Raw genomic sequence first — 24,949 nt, 5'->3', positions numbered from 1 at the left:
ATAATTAAGGCTGAGTCCAACCTCTTTAAGAAACAATATGAAATATAAATGTAGAATATGGCCAAAATGGCCACTTAATGCAAAATAGCAGGCTTCCTGTGGCGTTTTTCCAATTGCAACTGAAGACTTTTTTGTTTTTCTTGTCATGTTACACCTGTGTATCGATTTTTGTGAAGATCTTTCAATGTGAACACGTTCCGGGGGTCTCGGGGGGCACCGATGAGCCATTTTGCGACGCCCATTGAAAATTCCTCCAGAATACGTACATTTTCACCACTTTCTAACTTTCTGCAAATTTTGGTAATTTGAGCATGGTAAAGCCCTCAAATTACAATTTCAATAGGGCCTCACCTGTCAGGTCAGTGCTCGGGCCCTAATGATGCGTTTGTTAATTCCCGTTAATTCCCATGGAAAGTTTCCAACTTTGAATATTCCCGGAATTTTGCAACCCTAGTCAGGATGGATAATTAGAGCTGAGTCCACCCTCTCTAAGAAACAATATGAATGATGCGTTTGCTAACACAACGCGTCAAATGTCGTCTGAATCAAAAACACCCGAGCGTCGGTGACTGAACGCCTTCGCCGCCCGTGTCCCTTTGTTCTCTGTTCTCTCCCCCGGTCCTCCCGTCTGTCTGCACGTTTCCTTTCAGCCTCGGTGCACGTACTTTATATCTGTCTGCCTGCATTTCTGTCTGTGCCCCAGGTCCTGTGGGATTGTCACAAAGTGCTGATTACACACATGACAAGCCCATACTTCCTGCTTGCCTTGCATTCTGGGGCTTTCAGGCCTTAAGAATCCCTTTAGCAGGCTTCCTCTCGTCTCCCTTCCTCTCCCTCCTGTCCTCCTCTCTTTCTCTTCTTAGTATTCTTCTTTCCTCCCGTTTCTCTGGGTTTGAGCCTGTGGTGCTTTGCCGCTTTGCTCACGTTCAGCCGGTGAATCGAAACTGCTGACTTCTGTCTACCTCCTTTTTCGAGGAGTGCGCTTTGTAAAGACTCCCTCCCTCTCACCCAAACCCCCTTTTTTCTTAGTAAACAGAGTTCTTTATCACAGGCTGTATCGAGCCGACTCTAGCTGTGTAGCATGCAAAAAAATTCCCATCTTGCTGTGATTTAAATGGATTAGCGTTCCCTGGGCTTGTCTTTCCCGCCGCCCGGCTCTCTGAGCATATAGACAGACTTAAGTTTGTGATTTATTCAGCTCGACTGGTTTGCGAGGCTCAGAATGCGTCTTCCGCTTGTATTTCTCTGCTTCTCTACTTGTTTATGATGAATGCCAGAGTGCCATATTGATTATGTTTCATCCCCTGGTGTGCATTGAGCACGCTAAAGAGAGCAAATGAAAAATGAAAGCGCTGTCTGCGTATTTCCCCTCCAACCCGATGTACGCTTAATGAAAGGGCTAAAATTAGACGGCATCTCGCAGAGCAAATACTTCTCGGAGCAAAAACGGTCTCTGAAAAGCGTTTGTTTGTCTCTGGGAGGTTCCTGGGCGGTCTCGGTATTCCACATGTCTTATTAATGGTCATGCTGGAGTTACCTTACATAAGCTTTCATAATTATAGGGATGTGAAATATTACTCCTGTCAGTCGTATTGATTTGGAGTGAGGTAGTGAAGCTGTGACATCCCATTGTGCTGCAGCTCATTATATTGATTCATGGTTCTGTAACATGTGAGATATCATAACACAAGCTCCTCTTGTCTTTAAAACTAATTTAAATGTGATAATAGGGGAAAAGGTTTCTGTTGTTAACGGTTTTTAAATCACGCCCTGAGACGTATTAAGCATCATTAGATTCATCTTCAGTATATTGTCATTTTATAGACGTTTAGTGTACATATCCTGTTAAGTGGCATATTATTCTAATCTTAAATAAAGGCTCAGTAAACACCGTAGATTCAAAACAAGATCTAAATCTCTGTCTGAATTTGCTCTGGTGCCATTTCGCTCATTGATGATTGATTATTCTAAGAACTGTTGCATTGATTGCATCTCTCCTCACGTTCCCTCTCTCCCTCTAATTAATCAAATCAACAATGTGCATATTTTAAGACGTCTTCAAATCACTCGTCCAATTTCCTCGTTCTTCCATCGGCTCTCATCAGTGATGGATGCCCCTGCTCTCCATCCTGCGGTTGTTTAGTATCTCTGTTATTTTGCTGTTGCCTACCCTGCTTGCTATTCCTCTCTCCCTCCTCGGAGGTGCTTCCACTTCCCTGTCATTCCCATCACTACCTCCACTCTCATGATTTTTATTTTGGTCCCGTCATTCCTTTAGGCCGCCAACCTGGCTCCCTCCTCCACCAACAATGCCACCCTTTCCTTTGCAAGTCCCGATGTCTCCATACTAAACTACCAATCTGCACTCTACCAGCCTGCAGCTGCCTCCATGGCAGCGGTGGCCCAGAGGAGCATGCCCCTGCAGCCGGGGGCGCCTCAGCTCTGCGCCGCCCGGCCCGACCCCTTCCAGCAGGCGCTCATCGTCTGCCCACCTGGCTTCCAAGGTAAGAGAGACCTGAAGAGTCACTTTGCATTAGCCAAAGTGAGCCGTGTGGTGAGCTGTGAGAAACACAAGGTCATGGGGGACATGAAACAGAACAGCCTGTGATTTGAGGAGGAAACCAAACACAACTGCAAATGAGTTAAAACCTAAGAGCAGCCTTTGTTTTAAGCATTTATCTGAAGCCATAAATATATGACTGGTCTGTTTTAGCTCTGTCTCTGGGCCCAGACAGTCCCTCTTCTACTCGCATTTGTCTTTTTTGTTTTGCAGCTTGAGCCTTTCACCAGACAAAACAGAGAGCAGCAGTGATTTAATGATAAGTTGATGAGGCAGTTCATCATTTGAAAGGGAAATTTAATATCTTTGTGAAATGCTTACTCACACCCCTTTTGTCTCCTCTGTGTAAGCACTGGGAGGACAGAAGGTCTCCAAGGCATTATTGCATCTGTTTATTTAGTCTTTCTGTGGAATGGCTGATTCTATTATCCTTAACAATTCTTATTCCATTGCCATGACTACTGTTTTTGTTTTTCGCGGTAGCATTGCTATATTTGAACATAGGGTTTTGACATCTGTTTTCATTATATGTATATATGTTGTTATATGTGGAAGTTTGCAGATGCAGCAAGACCTTGTTTGTTGATATGGAGGACACTGCTGTACACATTTGTTGACTTCCTGGATGCATGTGCTTAATTTGTGCACAGGGCTGCAGGCGTCCCCTTCCAAGCACACCAGTTACTCTGTGCGGATGGAGAACGCCGTTCCCATAGTGACGCAGGCCCCTGGCGCCCAGCCCCTGCAGATCCAACCTGGGCTGCTCACACAGGTAGGACGATTTGCGAGCATCACGGAGAAAAACTGAAAGAGTTTCGTGGGTCTTAACAAAACCGCTGCCTGTGCAACTTGGAGCCGCTCACATTCAAACAAAGCTTTTTTTTTTTTTCACAAGCCCTTCACTAAGAATAGTATCTTATCGATGGAGGCTGGAAATTACTCAGTGTTCGTGACCCTGCTCCTGCTGGCAGCTGTTTTTTTTCCTGAGCACTCTTCTGTGCATTGCTCCCTGCTCTCTCTCTCTCTCTCTCTCTCTCTCTCTCTCTCTCTCTCTCTCGCTCTCTCTCTCTCTCTCTCTCTCTCCCTCTCTCTCTCTCTCTCTCTCTCTCTCTCTCTCTCTCTCTCTCTCTCTCTCTCTGCTAACCCTCTCTCCTGGAGGCTGAGGCTGCCACGGTCTGATGCACACGAAGGCTGGAGCCTTTCACACAGAGTGGGCCTTCACTGGAGCCTGCCCAGTGGAGCCGGAGCTTTAGCTGCTAATATACAGTTGTTGGAAGTAACAGGGAGTGACTGTGCATCGCTCTCCCTGCACGCACGCACACTGGCGACCACTTCCATCGCCACACCGTCTTTTTCCCTATGGAAATTTCCATGAGGGCTTTAAATATCCCTGAGAATCCAGGGAGTTTGAAGTGCTCCCTTATCTCCAGTTAATCATGCAGTAGGCAGGCGGGAAGCAAGCGCTGTGTGTGTGCGTGTGTGTGTGTGTGTGCGTGTGTGTGTGTGTGCATGGCCGTATTTCTATGGCGGGTTAATCTGTCAGATACCAAATGGTGATTAGCTCCAGGGCTGGTTCCAAGTCAGGCGCTCCAAATTACAGGCCTCAGAGGATCCTGGAAGGTCAGGGGAAGCTCTGCAGAGGCTCTGCATGACGACCAGAGAACTCACAACGTCCCCAGATCCATTGATACGATGGCTCGGTCAAATGTAAACATCTTTGTCTTCCTCGGGAAAAATACAAGCTACTGTAAGTGACGTATCCCTTATAGATCACATGCTGCCGCCACTGTCCTGCAGGTGTTCACCGCAGCCTCATGTCTGCACACATGTTAAAACACAAACAGGCAGTAGTTAACGTAAGCAGATGGTTTATATGGGCCAGTACACCTAATAACTGGGTGTGTGTCTGTTTCTCCATGTTTATTGCTTTACTGTGGGAGGTCTCACAGGCTTGGCGGAGGCATTGTTTGCCTTTTTTCCTGCATCCTCCCCACCTGTGCCCTCACCCACCCGCTGCTCACCGCCACCTCCCTTGCTCCCTTCGCTTACCTGGGGCCCATGCAAGGTGACCCCCCCCCACCCGAGCTCTCTGGGTGTGTTGTGGAGGCAGAAGGGAAGGAGGCTCCAAGCAGGGAGGCAGCGAAACCAGCAGGAGCTTTATCTGGTTCAGGAATGCAGAAAATGTGGAAACAATTGGGGAGTGAGAGCCGGGGCTTTCAAAGCCTCGAGGTGACAAAGGGGTTTTCACCCAGGGAGTGAAGGTCGAGCCGGGAGGCGGTGGGTCGCTGATAGTGATGGTGGGCTCGGGAGAAGAAGAGAGAAAACGGTCCCCTAACTGGGTTACCATTTCAGGACAGACAGGCTGCTGGTTACACAACCCAGACGCCTTGTACAAGAGGCATGTAGAGTGGAAGGGTGATAGAGGGAGCAGCAGGAGCAGCAGGAGATGGATGGATGTATTAGTGACTCCTAATGGCATGTTGATAAAAGGCCTTGGACGTGTTCTCTTAGATGTAAGACCATCTCCAGCTCCAGAATGTTCCATTAGAGACGTCAGTCATCGGCGCACAGACAAGGAGCTCTGCTGGCCTGCAGCTGCCCCCCCACCCCCTTGCAGCACTTCAACTACACACACGGGCGGCTCTTAGCTCTGCAGCCGACCTCCGACAAAAACAATCCAACATCCACAAACCTGCAGCCAGACCACAGAGCAGAGCAGCCACTGAAAGTCAGAGTATAGTGGGAACAAATGAAAATGAAGGTTAAGGTTCAGATGAAGTTAAAGATAAAACTAAGGGTAAATAAAGTTGCTCTGCTACATGCTTAAAATACCTGCTTTGCATTTAGCGTGCTCCCTCTTTCTCTCCTTTCTCTCCTCTCTCTCCTCTCTCTCTCTCTCTCTCTCTCTCTCTCTCTCTCTCTCTCTCCCTCTGTTTAAACATGTGCGTCGCAGCGCACACTGATGCTGTTGTAAATAGATGTGCAAATGGTATTAAAGGAACAATTCATTAGCGCTGACATTAAAGTGCTAATCAATAGCACTGCATTAAACTATTAGGGTTACACACACACACAGTAGCGCACACAAACATGCTCAGGCATGCATGCACACACACACACACACTCATCCTGGCACATCTCGGGGGGGTATTATGCCCGATAGTCCTCCAGCTCCGCATCAGCAATACAAAGTAGCTTCTTTATAAGCAGCTTGAATAGGCTGATGAATTTAATTAGAATATAGGTTGATTTGACTTAGGTCCAAGGCATAATCACGGGAGCCGGAAGAGACACACACACACACACACACACATAAAGCTGGAGGCTCAGTCGCTCATACACATGCACACAAAGACAGGAGCTGCGCTACATCCTTATTAAGTCCTGCTCTTATCTCTTTTGTCGATGAATGTCTCCTTGAAGCTGGCGGAGTTCATTTCACATTCCCACCAGCAAGTTTGAACCGGCTGTTCCGCACTTTTGAGAAGATACAGTCATTTATCACGACAGCCTCAAACCAATCAGTCGGGTCCACTGAGTTTCTCTTCTTCACACATTTTGATTGCAAAAAAAAAACAGAAAATGAAAAATCAATCATGGTCATGTGCAGTCCTGTGAAAAGCTGAATGGCACGAAGAAGATCGTGAAACCGCCGCCGACGCCCAGCAGTCCCTTTTAAATTCAATCAAGCTGCACACTCATGGATAACAGTCCCTTCAATGTGATATTTTTCTTTGGAATATTCCCCACAATGTCTCTGAATATTAACAAAAGTGACAAAACTTCCTGAATCTTCCCCTTTGTACGGATCCACACCAAACTTGTATCGGTTCTTCCTCAACTGTCCCATCCTTCCACCAGGTTTCATGAAATTGTGTTGACCAGAGGTAACAAATTTATATATTTCCCATTTTCCAACATGGCAGCTGACAATTTTGTTTGTGTCTCCTTTTTCTGTCCCTTCAATCCCCCCCTCCCTCGTCCTCTCCCCCCTCTGTGTTGTCCTCCCTCAGCAGGCCTGGCCCAGCGGCACCCAGCAGATCCTGCTGCCTCCGGCCTGGCAGCAGCTCACCCACACCTCAGTCCAGCATGCCACTGTCATCCCCGACTCCATGAGCGGCCCACAGCCTCTCGCCAACTGGAGGTGAACACTGCTTCCTTTCTGTATTTTTATAAAACCAGCTCCCGGCCAGTTTAATCCATCACCGATACTTCGATGTCTGAACATTGTGGTCTACACTTTTTTTGGACCCCACCCTTATTGACACAGGATTTAGCAGGATACATATTTCCGAAAGGTTGACACATCAAATTTAAAAAATCACAACCCTCTGTAAATCCAAGAAAGTGTGTAGGTGTGCTTTGTTAGATAAATAGACAAACGGTTTGTTAACCGGATTTGTTTCATACATAACTTGAGCTCAACAGAGTTTTACACTTTAATATGATTTGCTCCTTCATAAGAGATTAGCAGTTTTTCCACTGCAACATAAACGTCCATAATAACAACATCTCAAGGGGCTATAGACTTAGATCAGCTAAGATTAAGACTAAAGAGTCTTTGCAAAAACATGCCGTTCATCTGTTTTGACTTTAGATAAAGAAATGTTTTCACCAATGATTTGTATTTTATATAAAACCGGCTCCAGGCCAGTTTCATCCATCGCCGATACTCTGAAGTCTGAATATTGTGGTCTACAGTTTTTTTGGACCCCACCCTTATTGACACAGGATTTAGCAGGATGAATATTTCCGAAAGGTTGACACATCACATTTAAAAAATCACAGCCCCTCTGTAAATCCAAGTCACATAATCCAGTAAGTGGAAAGTGTGTAGTTGTGGTTTGTCAGATAAATAGATTTCAAAGGCCAGCAGTGGTTTTATGGCCTTTATAGGTCAGAACATGCGATAGGAAGATGGCACGGCATGGAGCTGATTGACCGTGGAGTCTGCTCCTCCCTGACAGCTCCTCCTTTATCTCCGGTGAATCACAGTCTGGAGCTTTTATAAGAGCGGCTCTACCTCAGGGAGACGGGATGTATGTATATGTAGAGACATCATGTGGAGTACAGCCTGTCAGGGAGACGACTTAATGAACGGATTGATAGGTGGGAGAGGGCAATCTGCAGGGAGATGGGGAGGATGCAGGTATATGATGTGCACGTGTAGAGGGCTGCTGAGGCCGTGCACGCTCACATGCATTCAGATCTGTCCATCTGTGACCAGACACCACCCCCCCATCCCTCTCCCTCCCTTACCCCGGCCAGTGGCAGCTCTGTTGTCCTCTGAGAGGCGACGGGAAAGTGTCGCACTTCCTCTGCAGAGCTATCGCTCCACAGCTGCTGGTGTCAGCTCCTCTGCCCCCCCACCCCCCTCCCTCCCCTCTCTCTCGCTCCCTCTCCTCCTTCGGTCGTCTTTTTGAAAAGTTGGCTGCTGCCACCGGCTGGCTTCTGAGGGAAATACTCAATCTGTCCTTATCCTCTCCACGACCCTGTGTTGGATCTGATTAGGGTTGCAAAATTCCGGGAATATTCAAAGTTGGAAACTTTCCATGGGAATTAACGGGAATATACGGGAAATTTATACTAACTGTATTTACCTTTTCATATACAGACATAAATATAAACATTTTGTTTTGTCATAGGCTGATTTGAGCCCTGAGGAAACTTTGGGCACTTGACTATATGCTTCTGCATCGTTGTGTCATTCTTAACATGGGTCTTTGCACAGTATTTGCAAATGTACACAGCCTTTCCTTCTACATTGGATGGGGTGAAATGTCTCCACACATGAGATGCACGTGGCATTGTTCTGTAAAATAGAGTTTTGAATGATGTTTTTATTGCTCAGCGTTTAATTTGAGTATTTTGTTTGTTTTTTCAAAATTCCCAAAATTCCCAAGCTAAACTTCCCATGGCAACTTCCCATGGAAAGTTTCCGGAAATTTACCGGAAACTTTCCCCCTCTTTGCAACCCTAGATCTGATACAGTGCATGAATGTGTTTTTTCAGTATTTCTTTACTTACTGGTTTCTGATGTGGTTTTTTTACAGGAATCCCCACCCTCATGGAAGCCATTACAATCCCATCATGCAGCAGCCAGCCTTGTTGGCCGGACACGTCACGCTCCCGTCCAACCAGACGCTTAATGTGGGAGTGGCTCATGTTATGAGGCAACACTCGAATAATAACATCTCCTCTTCCAAAAAGAACAAACAGCACCAGATGACTGCCAGGTACAATTCAACAGTCTCACTGTAAATCTCCATCCTGCCAGAAAGAGATCATCACACAAACATCATGAAGTCTCAGTTTTTGATCTTCACCTTCTCCACTGACTATACTTCCCCCCCTCCACCCTGGCTTGGACTGCCACACACCCTCCTCCAACCACTGAACATTTGAACATTTGTACATTTGCATTGACTGTTACTTTTTTTTTTACTACTGTATATCCCACCTATCATATTAATATATATTTATATTTTTATCCTGCTCATAGTGTATTCATCGTCCTTATATCTTACAATTCCTGTTAATACTGTAATATTCCATATATATATATATTTCTTACTGTACAGATCTTATTTATTTACATTTTCACTTTAATATGCACAATACTCTGCACTTTTACTGCCTTTTTTTGCACTTCTGGTTAGATGCTAAACTGCATTTCGTTGTATAAGTACTTGTACTGTGCAATGACAATAAAGTTGAATCTAATCTAATCTAATGTAATCTAATCTTATCTCTGTCCTCTCTCCGTCAGGAACATGTCGGCCTATGAGGTGTCGTCCTCGCAGGCCGTGCTGTCCCCGCAGCGCTCCAAGAGGGTGAAGGAGAACACGCCCCCCCGCTGTGCCGTGCTGCAGAACGGCTCGGCCCAAAACAACTGTCCGCCCCTGCAGACGTGTGGTGGCAGCGGGTGGGGGGGTGGCGAAGCCGAGCAGGCCTCCAGCACCACGCGAGACCATCAGCACCAGCACCACGTCCCCAGACAGACCATCATCATCCCGGACACGCCCAGCCCGGCGGTCAGCATCATCACCATCAGCAGCGACACGGATGAGGAAGAGGACCGGAAACAAAACAAACGGTTTGTTAACGGGATTTGTTTCACACACAACTTGAGCTCGACAGAGTTTTTTAATTTTAATATGATTTGCTCCTTTATAAGAGATTAGCATTTTTTCCACTGAAACATAAACGTCCATAATAGCAACATCTCAAGGGGCTATAGACGTTGATCAGCTAAGATTAAGACTAAAGAGTCTTTGCAAAAACATGCCGTTCATCTGTTTTGACTGTTGGCATTGATTGACTGATCAATGCCAACAAAACTAAGAATTCTCTGTCATCTTTTTTATTCTGTGATCTTTCATTTTAGGTTTCAGGCATTTCCAGCAACAAATCTTTGTGTATCTGTAAAATATGGTTTGATCTAAAGTCTTTAAATCAGTTAAATAAACATGATGACATGTCAGTGACATCACCCAGCTGGTGCGATGTGTTGGTATCGGTATGAGATGTTAGCGGGAATGAGAAGTGACAGAAAGTTAACGAGCAAATGCAAAAGAGAGATTTGCTACTTGCTAAAATAAATTATTTTTTTCTCACTTTAGAGAAACATGTTCACTCAGTGTGTCTGAACTAATTTCTCCCGCTTGTATTCACATTGTCGTTTGTCCGGTAACCCCTGGTAACCTCCCAGAGCTCGCTGTGATAGGCCAGGGTTGGAAACCTTGTAGTTTAGCTCCTTCACCACCATAACGATCTGGTAGCACGATCGCACCGGGACCCTGAGATTCTCAAACTCACTTTGGAGCCACGCACCCACAACCTGGAGAGAGAAATCCAGGCCTGATCAAAGATTGATCATTATAGATATAGTCAACTTATATATATATATAGTCAAACTTTCCTCTTCTTCCTCCAGCTCAACTTCAAAGCAAAGGAAGAATGTCATCAGCTGCGTGACGGTCCACGACTCCCCCGACTCGGACTGCTCCAGCAACAGCCCCTACACTGTGCAGGGCAGACCCCCCAACAACAACAGCTACGACACAAAGACCACCATACTGGACAACTACAACAACGGGAACCCCCGCACCATCATCATCCCCCCCCTCAAGACCCAGAACATCGAGGTCCCGATTGAATGTGAGCGCCTGATGACAGGTAAGAGATAACATCTCTTTCCTGACCCTGACACCTCATGCTATAACTAAGTTGTTAGTTTATAAAAGCTGCAGCTTCCCAATCACCCAAACCTGTGTCCTCTCCTCTGCAGATGCAATGAACCATCACAATTCAGCTTACAAGTTCAAATCCAACATGATGTCTGGCAATAATCACATACCGGGTTGCATCACTGGAGGCGGGTCCTACCGACAGCAGCGCTCAGGGCCACACCCCCTCCAGCAGCAGCCCCTCAATCTCAGCCAGGTAAAGAGAAACATGTCGATCAGTGTGATGTGTGAACAACCTCAGGAACATGAGTACCGTATTTTCCGCACTATAGGGCGCACTGGATTATAAGGCGCACTGTCAATGAATGGTCTATTTTCGATCTTTTTTCATATATAAAGCGCACCAGACTATAAGGCGCATTAAGCGACATTAAGCGGACCACAGTTGAGACTGATACCTTAGCCCAGGCATCCACGATCCATTGGCAGATAGTAGCGTAAGTCACCCCGCCCTGTCTCCCTGTCTTGGTGAACGTGTGTTTGCCTTCTGTCATCCACTGCTCCCACGCAGCTCTCAGTTTAACTTTGAACGCCCTGTTGACACCAATATCAAGCGGCTGGAGTTCTTTAGTGAATCCACCCGGGAATGATGGCAAGCGCCGAATTAGTTTGCTTCACTTTGTTTTTGACATTATCGATGGGCATGGAGCATGGGCATGGAGTTGCAGATCAATAGGGACGGAGATTTGTGGAAAAAACACAGTATGTATTACTCCGCGACGCTCCTGACTACGGTAGCCGTAATGCTGCAAGCGGTGCGGCTTTGTAGTTTACCAAAGACGTACTAAAACATTTTGACAGAGCGCCGTGTACCACACAAATTCGCTTCGAGGTCAGTAAGCACAACCAGAATTAATCCATATATAAGGCGCTCCGGATTATAAGGCGCACTGTCGTTTTTTGAGAAAATTAAAGGCTTTTAAGTGCGCCTTATAGTGCGGAAAATACAGTATTCCAACCTTTTGAGATGTTTCATTCTGTCCTCCTGTCTTCCAGGCCCAGCAGCACATGGTAGCAGAGCGAAACGGAGGTCACCGGCGCCAGCAGGCCTACATCACGCCCACCATCGCCACTCAGGCTCCGTACTCCTTCCATCACAACAGCCCCTCCCACACGGGGAACGTCCACGCGCACCTGGCGGCCGCTCACCTGCCCAGCCAGCCCCACCTCTACGCCTACACCGCGCCAGCCGCTCTGGGCTCCACCGGCACCGTGGCCCACCTGGTGGCGACGCAAGGCACGGCGCGCCACGCGGTCCAGCACGGAAGCTACCCGCCCAGCATCGTCCACCAGGTGCCGGTCAGCATGGGCCACGGCGTGCTGCCCTCGCCCACCCTACACCACAGTCAGTACCAGGCCCAGTTCGCCCACCAGGCCTACATCAGCGCCTCGCCCGCCTCCGCTGTCTACACTGGATACCCGCTGAGCCCCACCAAGGTCAACCAGTACCCATACCTCTAGAGAAGACACTGACTGACACTGGAGAGCCTGACCCAGCACTGCTGCTCCCCCCCCCCCCCCCGCCCGCACCCCCCTTCGACGCCCGGAACATCCTCTCCTCAACCTCAGACATTCACAGGGACAGAGGAACATGCAATCCTCACAAAACTTCACGTTTAACCTGAAGATGAAACGAGAGAGAAAAACAGACGAGAAGATTCACAGCCTCTCTGGAAAGGAAAGATGGGGGTTGTTTTTTTTTTAGGGGTACTGTTCAATGTTTTCTTTCACTTTTTGTTTTCTTCTTCCTGAAAGGGCCAGTTTGTTTTTGTTGCTTTTATTTCCCTATTCTTCGCTTTATTTTTACGAGGAACGAAGCGTCTCATTAGTTTCACAGGGAGGTTTTTGAACGAGGCCTTTTGGGACAGCGGAGATTTTCCGGTTTTGTTTTTATTTTTATTTTCCCCCTCTTCGATGTGGGAAGTGACTGTTGAACAGGGGTTACTGACTGGAAGTTTGAAATCCCAAGAGATGTTTTTGGGAGAAGGTGAAATACGGAATCCTGCTGCTCTTCAAAGAAAAAAAAAAATATTGATGGCCTTGAACTGTCTTAATATTTCCAAATCATTCATGGCGTGGGGAGTAGAGAGAAGAGAGGCATCTTCCCCCACTCCACCTTCTCCGGTCGAGGAGGCTTCTGGAAATATAACCAACAGAAGACAACAAACTTTTTAGTGTATTTATAGATATTTGTTTTTTTCTTTTGTTTGGTTTCACCTTTACGATGATACTTCAGTTTTAGCTAGGTGTCTTAGCTGGGGCCCGTTCTTAGAATGTAGCAGTCAGCACCTGTTTGTTTGAAGATTCTTTTATCTCCTGATACCAATAGATTTATTTGTTCCTTTTTACTTTCAATGTGATTGCACAAAGTGGTTATAATAACATAGGCATGTACAACGTGATTGTCTGTGTGTGCTACTGTCAGCCATGCGTGTGTAGTCCACTCCCTCAGAACCCTCTTCAGTCTGTAGGTTTTTGACCATTGTTCCCTCGTAGTGCCTTACAGATATAACAACACAGTTTACTCGGCTTGGATCCTGAAAGCCACAAGAGACTATAGCTATACTTAGAGAGACATGATTCCCTGGTTTCTACACCCGAGTCCGGGCAGTCGTGGCTCCCTTCCAGGTATAGGCTCAGCCCTGGCTGTTTCTCGTCATTAGCGTTGATCAATGGAGATTATCGTCGGATTCTGTATCACGCTGAGCTCCTTTATGATGTGTGCATGAGATAACTTGCCTGGGGTACTTACCAAAGTCATAGATTCAATTCTTGTTACACCCGCTCTGGATATTCATGTAAATAGGAAAAATGTACATTATAGCTGTAGCTGTAAACCTCTTACCACGGTGGAGCCCCAAAATGAGGCGTTAGTTTGGCATAAATTTGTTTTTTGGGGGGAAATCACACAAGGGAAATGCATGCGTCGTGATTACAGAGCAGAGATTTTTCGCTCGGTTTTCCAGGGGATGAGTTGCAGTTGATTGTTTTTGCGACACAGCAGAGGTCGTTTTTTGTTGTTGTTGTTGTTGTTGTTTTAAAGGTTTAAAGCTGGTCCGAAAAAGAAGGGCCTGACAGAAAGTGATTGTTGCCGTGAGGGTGAGTCTGTGAGGCTAGCGATAGCCCGGCTGCAGCAGAGAGACAGAGTACAGATGGGTTGTGAGAGAGAGAGAGAGATGCTGTGTAGACACGAGTGAAGGGGCTGGTTGAGGTGGGGTCAGTTTAGGTAGGGGGGGGAACTCTCTATCTTAAATGGGACTTAAAACGGTAGCAAGTTGGCACTGAGCAGGTTGATAGTAACACTGAGGCCCGGGGGGTCGGGAGGAGCCTTACCTGAATGCACACGTAGAATTCTGACATGAAGCCTTTTAATCGTCATCTCTTTTGTTTTTTTGGGGAAGTCGTTCGTTGTGTTTTGAGGTTTGCGTCGCGTCATCGCAGAGCTGCAGGAAACAGAGCAGACGGGAAATGCCACAGCGTACACCTGGAAGGAAGCCTGGTGGACGATTCACGCCACTGTCCATTTGTCTTCGATTAATTAAAATAAATAAGGAAAGAAAACCAGACACACCACAGACAACGCCACGCCAGCCGGACGGGAAAGCCGAACACTTAGAGAACCAATAGGGCTGTGTCGCTTTTTGATGTGTTTGCTGCTCGATTTCATTTTATTCTCGTAAGCCGACGATACAAATAATCTCCTCTGTTCACCTCGGTCCTCTTGACCCTGGGCACATCCGAACTCTTAGTGAAGGCCTTCCCCTCTTCTTCATGGTATGCCATAGTACTTGCATTTGAAGTGATTATGTTTTTTTGTTTTGTTTTGTTTTTTAACTTAACATTATCTTGAACTCTTTTGGACATGGCTGTAGTAGGCTACATGTTGTGTTTCATTTTTTTTTAGAGATTGTTGCAATAATTCTTGTGGACGTTTTATCAGAGTATGTGTGTGTTTTTATTAAATGTCAGGCTCATTTCTACTTTGTAACCCGGGGGTTGATGTACAGTGATGTTTAGTATTCCATGGAGGTGGGTGCACCTGTGTAAAGTGCTGATGATAGTAAGTGTTGAGTTGATGATAATCCAACAGGGGACGGGGGGGCTCTTATAGATATGTAGGGTGCCACTTGGTCCATCATCCTGGTACTTGTTCCCCCTCTCCACTCCCACCCCCCCCCCCCCCCCCCCCCCCCGTCAGCTCCAGCATGCAAAGCCTTGGGTCCGGGCACTTAAAGATGTGATTACATTGTACGTTGCCTGTTACATCTTCTCTTGTTCTGTTGTTGTCTTTTAATCTTTTATTTTATTTGATCTGCTTAATTTCCTCTTTGTCATTTGGGGCCTAAGCACACGTGCATAAGGGAGATGATTATTATTATTATTATTTTTATTTGCATTGAAATCTTCTGGCTCCTCTGTTTTGAGACAGACTACTGAAACATTCCACTGTTGGAGGGAATTTGGCGTTACCCATGCTACACTGCTGTCTTGTCGTCGTCCCCCCGCCCCCCCGACGTGTCAGAATTTCGCTGTGGCTGCGCTCTTGACTTTTCTTTCCGCTCCTCCCACCAAAGAATGAAACAGATTGACCATGTACAGCACAGCACAGAACAGTACAAGCAATCCTCTCTACACCACCGCTAGAGCAGATAGGCAATAACTCCTTTTCATGTCCTTGTTTTTTAAAAACCTGCCAAGCGAGCGGGTTCCTGCACCGGGAGGATTTAACGTAGCTAACGCACACAGCTCCATCTTGACTTGGTTTCAAATCCTCACATTCAACTTTCTCTGTTGTTTTCCGTTTGACTCCACACACTTGGTCCCTGTCGATAGGCTGACTGATCAATAATGATTACTATTATCATGAGTAACCTCCTCTCTCCAAAATTGTTTTATAAGCCAGTTATTTTTGTTTTTATGTTGTTCATGTTGTAGCTTTATCGGTGTGGTAAGAAAATTAATTTGTAAAAAACGTTATCGTGTGACATGGAATAGAATGATCTGTTTTAAATGAATTAATCAAAAAAGAGAAAAGAAAAATCGTACCAGGTATACCTTTAAAAACCGTGGTCACTCGCACAAAATGAATGTAACATGTGACCCGCGACATCTGAAATGGCTTTAGACTTTCTCTCTCCTCTGTGGGTGACCACTCATTTGATTTCACTGTTTGTGGCCATGCATGATGCAATAATTATACATCAGCTCCCCAGCAGAATCCCATACGAGACAAATAATGTCAAATTACCACTGTCCTCATGATTAGGGGGGGGTTAGAGAATAATCACTATTTTCACAAATGAAAGCATCCAATTAAGAGAAGCCCTGTGTGCGCAGCATCGTGGAGGAAAACGTGACGTGTATGATGTGTGTTCATCTTTCACATAACCAATGTTTTGTGTTTGGTTTTTAAAAAGGGGGAATCAGACATGTGAGCGTTAACGTAGATCGAGTGACCTTACAATTACCAAAATGTTCTTAAGTAGAGTGTAAAGAAGTGTTGTGTGTTGTTGAGGTGAGCATAGCCTTCCCAGCTAGTGGCTTTATTGTTAGAGTACTGCCTTCTAAAAACAAAACAAAAAAACAACGATACCTCTGAAGCTTTAAGGTGACATTCGAATCAGAGAAAACAGAATAAGGCAGAATCTCACTCTCTATATAAAGTCTGGGGTCTTTCTACTGAAAACACTCAAACTCCAGAGTTTTGCTCGTGGTGTTATTGTGAATAATAATCTCGGAGAAACACGAGGAAGCATTCCTGAGAGCGAACATACAACTCCTCTAGTTAGAATTGAACAGACGCAACATAAACAGACAGACTCTTAACAGTGAAAAGAAAACGTTTGGCAAAGTCGCAGCTTTACAAAAAGGGTTCAGAGCAGGTGTTAATGTGGATGAATCATGTGCAGATGAGCTCTCCGTCACCGGGAAACACACAATCCAGCTACACAATATTCTTAAAGCCCTTCTTTTTTGGATGCAAGAGTGTGTGTGTGTTTCTTTTTTCTTTAGTAAACATTGGTTGAGGAGATCTGCTCCTTTTGCTGGTTTTTCCTTGTGGGGGATTCAGGGTGAGGTGGTCAAGGTTTGATGCCGTCACTGATACAGAGCGTCAGGTGAATGCAGCGAATGAATTTAAGAACCAAAATCAATTATTATCGTTTTCCCCAGCATTTCCATTAATTCTAATTTTGTACAACCAGGCAAGGATTCGGATTAATTTCTACCAATCTTAAAACCCCAACATGCTGTGGTGTTAGATGTTTTGGTCCTAGTTTACACGAAGGGAATTCTTCTCAATGCTTTTCCAACTAGTTTCAGAGAGATCTCTAGCCAGAGTCTGTTATTTTTGTAGTGTTGAATAGAATGAATAAAATCTGGAAGTAGTAGAGCAAAGCCATGTTCAAATACAGACTCTTCACACTACAACAATATCCATCATTACCTGGAGTTCATGTTCCACGTCACAATCCCCAAACTTTCAGAATGAAAGCTAGTGTAGCTGAAGCGTGTAGATAACTACTTGCACAACAAGTGATTTATCAGTTTATTTACATTAACTGAAGACCTAAGAGCGCATCAAACCCTGACCCCCTTTTGTGTCCATTGCTGTATGGTGTAAAATCTCATTCTTTGTCGATAAAGCTAATGTGTGCTGCAGTATTTCCTAATATAATTCTCTGATAATTGTCTTTTCTTATTTACTTTTGTTTTCTTCGGGTGTGACGTCTCATTATTTCAATCTGTTGACGTAGCGTTCTATGTATACCCTGTTCCTTAGCCTAATATTATTAAGTATGTTATGAGAATGGATATTTTACTGGCTTTATAGAATGTTTAAATGAATATAATAATGACAATAAGAAGAAGGATTAATTAAACCTCCTAACAAGTTGAGTACTTGCTACTAAGCGCTTGTGTTACCATTATGATGTTGTGTGCTTCTCTTAATCATTTTCGTTGTAGAAAAATGGAGTGAATTTATATTAGGCTTCGGGGAAAAAATTAATGATAGCATTGTAAATTTCACAGGAGGATTTTAACAGACAAACGGCTTCGTCAAATAGAAGAATATAGCTATTTTAACTGTCCTCTTTACTAACTGTAGGGTGAGAAGGGGCTCGCGTTGTGGTGAACTATGTTATAGCTTGTTATTCACTGTTACTTTTGATCATTTTTTCGGTCTCCGAGGTGAATCGAGTTATTAATGAGAATTTGTATGCTCACATATGCATATTGTATATGTGTAGAAATGTAATCACACTTTGTCTTGGATTTACATTAAACTGTTAAGTCACGGCACCGCCGTCCAGTCCTTCTTTCTGTGTGTGTGTGTGTGTGATGATACGAAATATATCAGTAAGGTATAATATTATATTATTACTATATTTATATTATACTAGATTAAATATATTGTTATGCCTTCATGAGTGAGGGTTGTAAGGGTTGTAAAGCAACTCTAAATTTAATATAATAAATTTGATGTATTTGGTTGAGATTAAGATATGTTATCTACTTTATGGGTTTTATAACCCATAATTTGTTTCAATAACTCATCATAGATTTTGTAAAACCTGAATTGGCAAACTAATCAGTAAACGTCTCAGTTACAGTTGAAGGTACAAATTTTACAGAAACCTCCTCCCTGTAAAACAGGTTTCTGCAGGATGATGTGTAAAACTATTAAATTATGTTTTGACAGCCATAAAGATGTAATTGCATCTGAACCATGGTACAAACAGCATCAGATAAACTAAGACTATACGTTCTGAGGAAATCAAAAGCCAAACTGATCCGAGCAAGTGGTAATGAAAACTTCACATGAATGTTATGGGAAATGTTAAATAAAGGCCTCGTGTAAAAAAGAAAAACTGATGTATCATCACCAACATGAGTCTTAGTATTATACCACTAGATGGCGCTATTCACCAAAACGTTGATGCACCTGGATTGACAATGACGTCATCAGGTTGCTCTGGGGTCTCCATTTATTTTCAACCACAGAACCATGAGGGGGATGACGTCTGCAACAGTGGACGATATGCATCATTAAATAGGCTTTTAAATAGTGATGCACAGCCACTTCTAACAATAATAATAAACTGTATTTATATAGCACTTTTCTCAACATTGTTACAAGGTGCAGAGGAAATAAAAGCAGTAAAAGGACTAAGATCAAATGAATGGAAATGGAAACAGTATAAATAAAAACATGTATCAAATATCTACAAAAGCTGTAGACTAAAGATAATGAATAGAGGAAATGCATGAGGTATAATTCATCTGCAGTGGTTGCATATTGAAAAATGTCTCTTTAAGGGGACATTTCTATTTTCATTGACCTTCTCGAACACATTCAAGTGATTCTTGATGGTCAGTTCCACAGCCATTTGCAGCTCCTGCAGCAACTCACTGCAAATTGCAAAAAAACGACAACGGAAATGTTTCCAGGGGACCCAGATAAGTGATGAACCTGGCTGTAGTTCAATTCCTTGTGAAGTTTCATCACCAGTGACGAGCAGCAGACTTCAACAACTACACTCATGTTCAGGTATACTTATTTTATATATTGTTGTTTTATGTACAGTGCACCAACCACACAAAGGGAATTTCCTGTATGTGCAAATATACTTGGCAAATAAAAAAGAATTCTGATTCTGATTCATCACTTTTTGGGGTTGGGACCTGGAAACATATGGAAATGTCATTTTTGCAATTTGCAGCTTAATACCACTGTAATTATTATTATTGTATAATTATTATTGTTATTTTATTATTATTATTTTATTATTATTATTATTTTTAATATAAAATCAGCTCGTCACAGTGACATGAAGCCGAAGCATCCTCACGTTGCCGTGGAAGCCGCAGACGCCAGCAGGAGGAGGACCAACCTACTTCTAAACCCCTCCCCCTCTTTGACGGAACCTCACTGTAGCCAATGGGAGCAGGTCTCCATAAACCACCGGCCAATCAACCCTACCTGGAGGCGGGGCTAACCCGATGCTAAGGACGACACCGTCAGAGCTTCATGTGAAAAAAGCAGCGACCAGAAAACGCGCAACACGTCTGCACCGGAGACTCAATCTGAAACGCGCTTTAAAACACATGAGGGTGAAGGACGGAGGCCCGGAGGACATCTGGACATCTGGACATCTCCGTCCTCAGGAGGACACAGGAAGGGACAGAGTTTGAGCCCCATTGTTTGAAGGGAAGGGGGGAGGTAAGTGTGAATGCGCAGCTATGAGGATTCATGGGGAATGGCTGTTATAGGGGAGGGGGGTGTATGAAGGGGAATATAGTCGTCCTACATGTCCAGGTGTCCCTGCTTGTGAGCTAGTGTTTGCTAGCTAGCAGCTAACCCCAGGCTCAGACTCTGGGAAGGAGTCATGACCGTGAAGCTGCAGAGTAACGGGACGAGCCTGAGGATGAAGAGTGTGTGGAAGCTGCTCTTCCTCTGACCCTCCTGTTCCTCTCACCACCTCATGCAGCCAGGGTGTAGATATTAGTTCTTCTGATGGGATGTGGTGAGGTCACCTGATGGCAATGTGCAAGGAAACCTGTTCATTCTCCTCATATTCTGCTTCTCTTTGGAAGATTTATCATTTATCTGTGTTTGTACCTGCAGGGGAATACAACACAAACATGCATGACAAACTTATTCACTTTAATAGGACAAATTGAATGCAGCAGACAGTGTTTGGATAATGAAAAATATAATCTGGCGCTGTGGGAATGTTAATTAAAGGAGAGTGACACCTTGTTGGCCATGTGCACGGAATACGTCAAGTTTATAGGCAAGATACAAAACTCAGGAGAAACCCTTCTGTGTGTGTTTGAATGGACTGATATACTTTCCAAACATATACTTTAAGAATCCAAATTAATTCCAGCAGGCATTGTCAGGAAAATGGAAATAGAAATTGGTATTATCCTGATTGTGTGGCTTTGGGAATGTAAATTTAATCAAAGTAGAATGGCACCTTAATATCCTAGATTAATTAATTAATAAAGTATCTATCTATCTATCTATCTATCTATCTATCTATCTATCTATCTATCTATCTATCTATCTATCTATCTATCTATCTATCTTTGGTAATATATGTCTTATTAATAAACTAAACAAAAACCTGTGAGTACCCAAAACATTTTGCTGCTAATTTCAAATATTTATTTGATCATATTTGGCTTCAATGGCAAGATCAATAATTTGTCTGTGTGGGGAAATCAACAAAAATGCTGCAATGTTAAAGAATGTGGAAAAAAACTACTTCCTGGATCCACTTCCTGATCCAAGACCACCCCAAAAATAAAATGGGGTCCTCCTTACCTCATGACCCCTCCCTCCTCAAAATGTCATGAAGTTGAGTAGTTTTTGCGTAATCCTGCTAACTAACAAACAAACAATTCAGACGACAGCACAACCTCCTTGGTTTATGTGATAAAGGTTTTGAATAATTTAAGAAGAGCATGAGTTTATAGCTCCTTCAGTTTATATCAGATTAATGAAGCGACGCTCAAGTAATAACTGTGCACGTGGTTGCTTTGTTTTGAGAGTCACACTGTTGCTCTTGTGTTTTCCCACAGCCACTATTCACTGCCAGCACACGTTATGGAAGGAGGGGCCTTAAACTGAACCAGACCAAACCAGGGAACCCTAAATAAACCCAAACCGGATTTGTCTCTGGCACGAGTCTTCTTTCCCGACCTGGATGAAATGCCTTGACCTCCCTTCTGCCGCACCATGGCGGGTTTAGTCTCCTCTGTTGGTTTGGTGCTGATGCTCCAGGCTCTGGTGCGAAGCCATGGCCTGAGGGCTCTGGTCCTGGGGATGACGGTGCTGGTAACACTGGTCGTGGCTGACTCACCTGTTGCAGGTAAGATATCGCTGACTCGGACGACGTGAGCTTCTAATGTGTACCTCGTGACACTGATCATTGTCTTGCAAAGCATTTGATCAGCTTTGAAGAACAGCTTTGACACGTTATAGACACCTTGCAAATGCAGCTGTGGTGATAAGATAACCATTAATGTTTGTTATTTTAGTTTATATAAGGTGGCAAATCAGTGAATGTTCAAAGTGACCAAACATTCTAACATAATCAAGCATTTTTATGGTGTTAATCACTTAATCTCACTGAGTAGCTGCACAAATTGCACTGAACTGGAAGTAACATAGTAAACATCCTACGTAGACTTGAGCATCCAAGATCCTGCCCGGGTCTTATCAAGATCTTTGTCTTATTCAGTTTCTGGTGAAGCTTATCTTGTCCCTTCCTGAGGATTGAGTTCGAGATAAATCAGAAGCCTACACCAATTCATTTATAAGGGTTTGAATTAAATTACCTACACATTTTAACCATCATTGTCTTTTTATCGACTTTGGTAGATTTACTTTGCATGAATAGCACATTTTCAGGAATACTTGACACTGTTAGATCCAGGAAATACTTGGTAAATCTACAGTCACTGAGCAGCTGCCCTGAGGCAGTGGGGGTTATTATGTACCTTGCTCAAAGTCAACTTAACCTGTGACCTCTCAGTCATTAGCTTGATGCCCCAGCCTTCAGACTATCATTCTCCTTCTTAAAACTAGTTTTCCAGATGACATAATGTCCCTCTTTCCCTTTAGTTTACTTCTGTAAACATTTGTCGTTTGACACAAAAGAGTATGAGCTAGTTTACCTTAGCATAGATTAACTAAAACTCAAGGTTGCTTTGTGACCTTGGATGACTCTGATATTCTTAACGAGGCCACTCAAATCTTTGATTCAGAGGCAAAGTCACAGCTCTCCCCCTACACTACAGACTTTTGAGTTAAACCAATTTCCAGTCATTAGGGAAAGAGAAAGGGTCTTAATCCGTCCACTTGATGGGTGTTTGCTCCCGGCTTACTTTTATAAATAATGACATGATCCCAGCAACTTCCCTCCCCCTGCACATTGCCCAGTGAAAACCTGTTTTCACTGCAGCCAAAAACCCATGATATTAAGTGGTAATAGGATTAGGTGGTCAATGCCAGGGTGAAAGCCTAATACTGGAAATCACAAATTAGTAAAACTCTTATGATAACACCGCCATTCACAACTTTTTAGTTTACTGCAAATGCCTTTGTGTGTATATATATATATATTCAATCCATATACCTGGTTTAGATAAAACACACAAACAATTGTATGAGTTTGAAGTTTTGATATATTTAAATGAAGTATCGTCCTTTTTCTGCCATTTTACATTGGTTCATATAACTGCAGATAGATCAGTGTGTTTAATAACCAGTTTGCACTAAGTCTTCCTGATGGTTTGTTCAGTTGTGGCGTTATAACTCTATTCACAGTTACCACTAACGAGTGTCTATGGCTGCTTTTGCTCAGGGATGCAATTCCAAATTCACTTTGATATATTGTGTGACTCCCACGCTTTGTCTCGATGCAGCAGTGAAAGTTCTACAACAAAGCCTGGAGAAGATTTTCCTCTTTTTTCAAGGTCTCTTGCTCACTTGGCTGGTGACTAAGAAATGGGCCAGTCTCTCTCAGACACTGTTTGCCCTGCAGAAGATATTCACATTTTTAGCAAGTGGCTCAATCTGTGTAATCGAATGAGGGGAAACTGAAAAGTTAACTTATATAAGCTCAAGCTTGTTCCCTTCTGTATTTTTGTCGGAAAACTACATTTGCCCAGAAAGGGTTTTATCAGGGTTGTTTCATCTCTTTTCTGGGAACATCTCCTCCACCAAAGCTTAGCTGCTGGTTTTGGTTGATTGCATCCTCATGGTTTTGATGATCACACAATCTCATACAACACCGTGAGGAGCATCTCACAGACACTTCTACTGTGGCCGACCGCAAACCACTGTTTCACATGAAGATACATATATCAGCTGGGGCTTGGACAGACTTCAGACAACCTCACACTGTTCTGAATTAGCTTGTTCATTTCTGTAGATTTGAGTGAACATTATCGCTGAGTCATGGGTTCATTTATTTTATTGAAGAATTGTTCATCGTACAACTGCAAAATCTGTAGTGTAATTCAGAACAAGCCTGGTGTGTTGGCTCATTCATTATCTTTATTGTTCAGGAATACAAGCTTTTACTTTTAGCCATTATATATATTAAGTACTTCGCAATGTGCAGCATGAGGAGAGGGTTTTGTGAATATTACAGCGTGAAAAACATTTGACTTATTCATCACTCGAATTAAAAAGAGATGTGACCCACTTTTAAACTGTTGAATCAGCTTAATACTGAACTAATCTAGTTAAGCATGTATATCAAAGTTTTAAAAAACTGTGTTACCTGTAATTTACAGCTAATGATCTAATTGGTCAGTGAGGCAAAATTAACATGTAATAATCTAATAGTACTTTCTTTTCTTAAAGTGGGAATCTGCTGCAACAGCCTTGATTTTTCTATGACTTGGGATGTTTATTATCTTAACTTATTCCCATACTGTTCCCGACATTCATTTGCAGCATGTCAGCTGTGTTTCCAAGGTCTATTTCAGCAGTGAAACCACGCACCAGTCGTAGAGCTTTCCCTTTTCCAGACTCATAAAAGCTCACTTCAGAGTTTCTGGGTCAGATCGAGCATGACGACGTACTTATAATTGCTCCTCCAGACAGAACATCATGCAGTAATTTCCCTCTTTCTGGCTTCCCTGCTTCTTTTACTCTTTCCTCATTTCTGCCTAATTTCAGTGAAAGAAACATTTGTACATCTGACTATACCCTCGATCTAAAGTGATTGTTACAAACGTAAAGAATATAATCCTAAACTTTAGATGTGCTACCATAGATTGCCCTTGCAATTACAATCATCATCTCTGCTCTGCACTTCCTGGCCAGTTCAGCACAGCAAGCTGCAGGCCAGCAGCACTCTGGCTAATTACCAGCTCAGTCCATCGCCATGTGAAATGTGATCTTTGGGTGATGACAATATGGCCATTCATTATTCATTAGAGCTGGGAGCCGGCTGCACATCAATGGGTCGAACCCATCAAAAGCCAAACACAAGGTTCTTTCGCCCTCACCATGCCTGCGGCCCCATCATACAGATCTATTGGAAAGCAGTCGGTGGGCGACCCTGTCTCTCCACTGACTGACCCGCACCAGCTTTTATTCGGCTGTGATGAGAGC

General features: G+C 43.8%; 2 protein-coding genes across 3 annotated transcripts in view; both read left to right on the top strand.

The window, feature by feature from the left end:
- The window catches only part of hipk2 (homeodomain interacting protein kinase 2), a 78,747-nt gene extending 66,453 nt beyond the window's left edge, over positions 1–12,294 (top strand). The window contains exons 8-15 of one of the 2 annotated variants that reach the window (XM_061075867.1): positions 2,279–2,504; positions 3,211–3,332; positions 6,574–6,704; positions 8,614–8,796; positions 9,330–9,656; positions 10,497–10,720; positions 10,851–11,005; positions 11,806–12,294. In XM_061075867.1, the coding sequence (XP_060931850.1) occupies positions 2,279–2,504; positions 3,211–3,332; positions 6,574–6,704; positions 8,614–8,796; positions 9,330–9,656; positions 10,497–10,720; positions 10,851–11,005; positions 11,806–12,270 (1,833 nt within the window). In that variant the 3' untranslated portion in view covers positions 12,271–12,294. Of the gene's footprint in view, positions 1–2,278; positions 2,505–3,210; positions 3,333–6,573; positions 6,705–8,613; positions 8,797–9,329; positions 9,657–10,496; positions 10,739–10,850; positions 11,006–11,805 lie in introns of both variants that reach the window. The other variant, XM_061075866.1, reaches the window with a different exon arrangement.
- Positions 12,295–21,556: 9,262 nt separating this feature from the next.
- Positions 21,557–24,949, top strand: part of si:ch211-1e14.1 (UPF0606 protein KIAA1549) — a 30,883-nt gene continuing 27,490 nt past the window's right edge. Inside the window, exon 1 of the mRNA XM_061075864.1 lies at positions 21,557–21,689. Within this exon, the coding sequence (XP_060931847.1) occupies positions 21,557–21,689 (133 nt within the window). The remainder of the gene's footprint in view (positions 21,690–24,949) is intronic.

The sequence above is a fragment of the Limanda limanda genome, chromosome 8 (assembly GCF_963576545.1).
Source record: "Limanda limanda chromosome 8, fLimLim1.1, whole genome shotgun sequence".
NCBI classification, from domain to species: domain Eukaryota; kingdom Metazoa; phylum Chordata; class Actinopteri; order Pleuronectiformes; family Pleuronectidae; genus Limanda; species Limanda limanda.
Note: the sequence above shows the minus strand (reverse complement) of the source record. Positions and strands in the feature narration are given on the sequence as shown.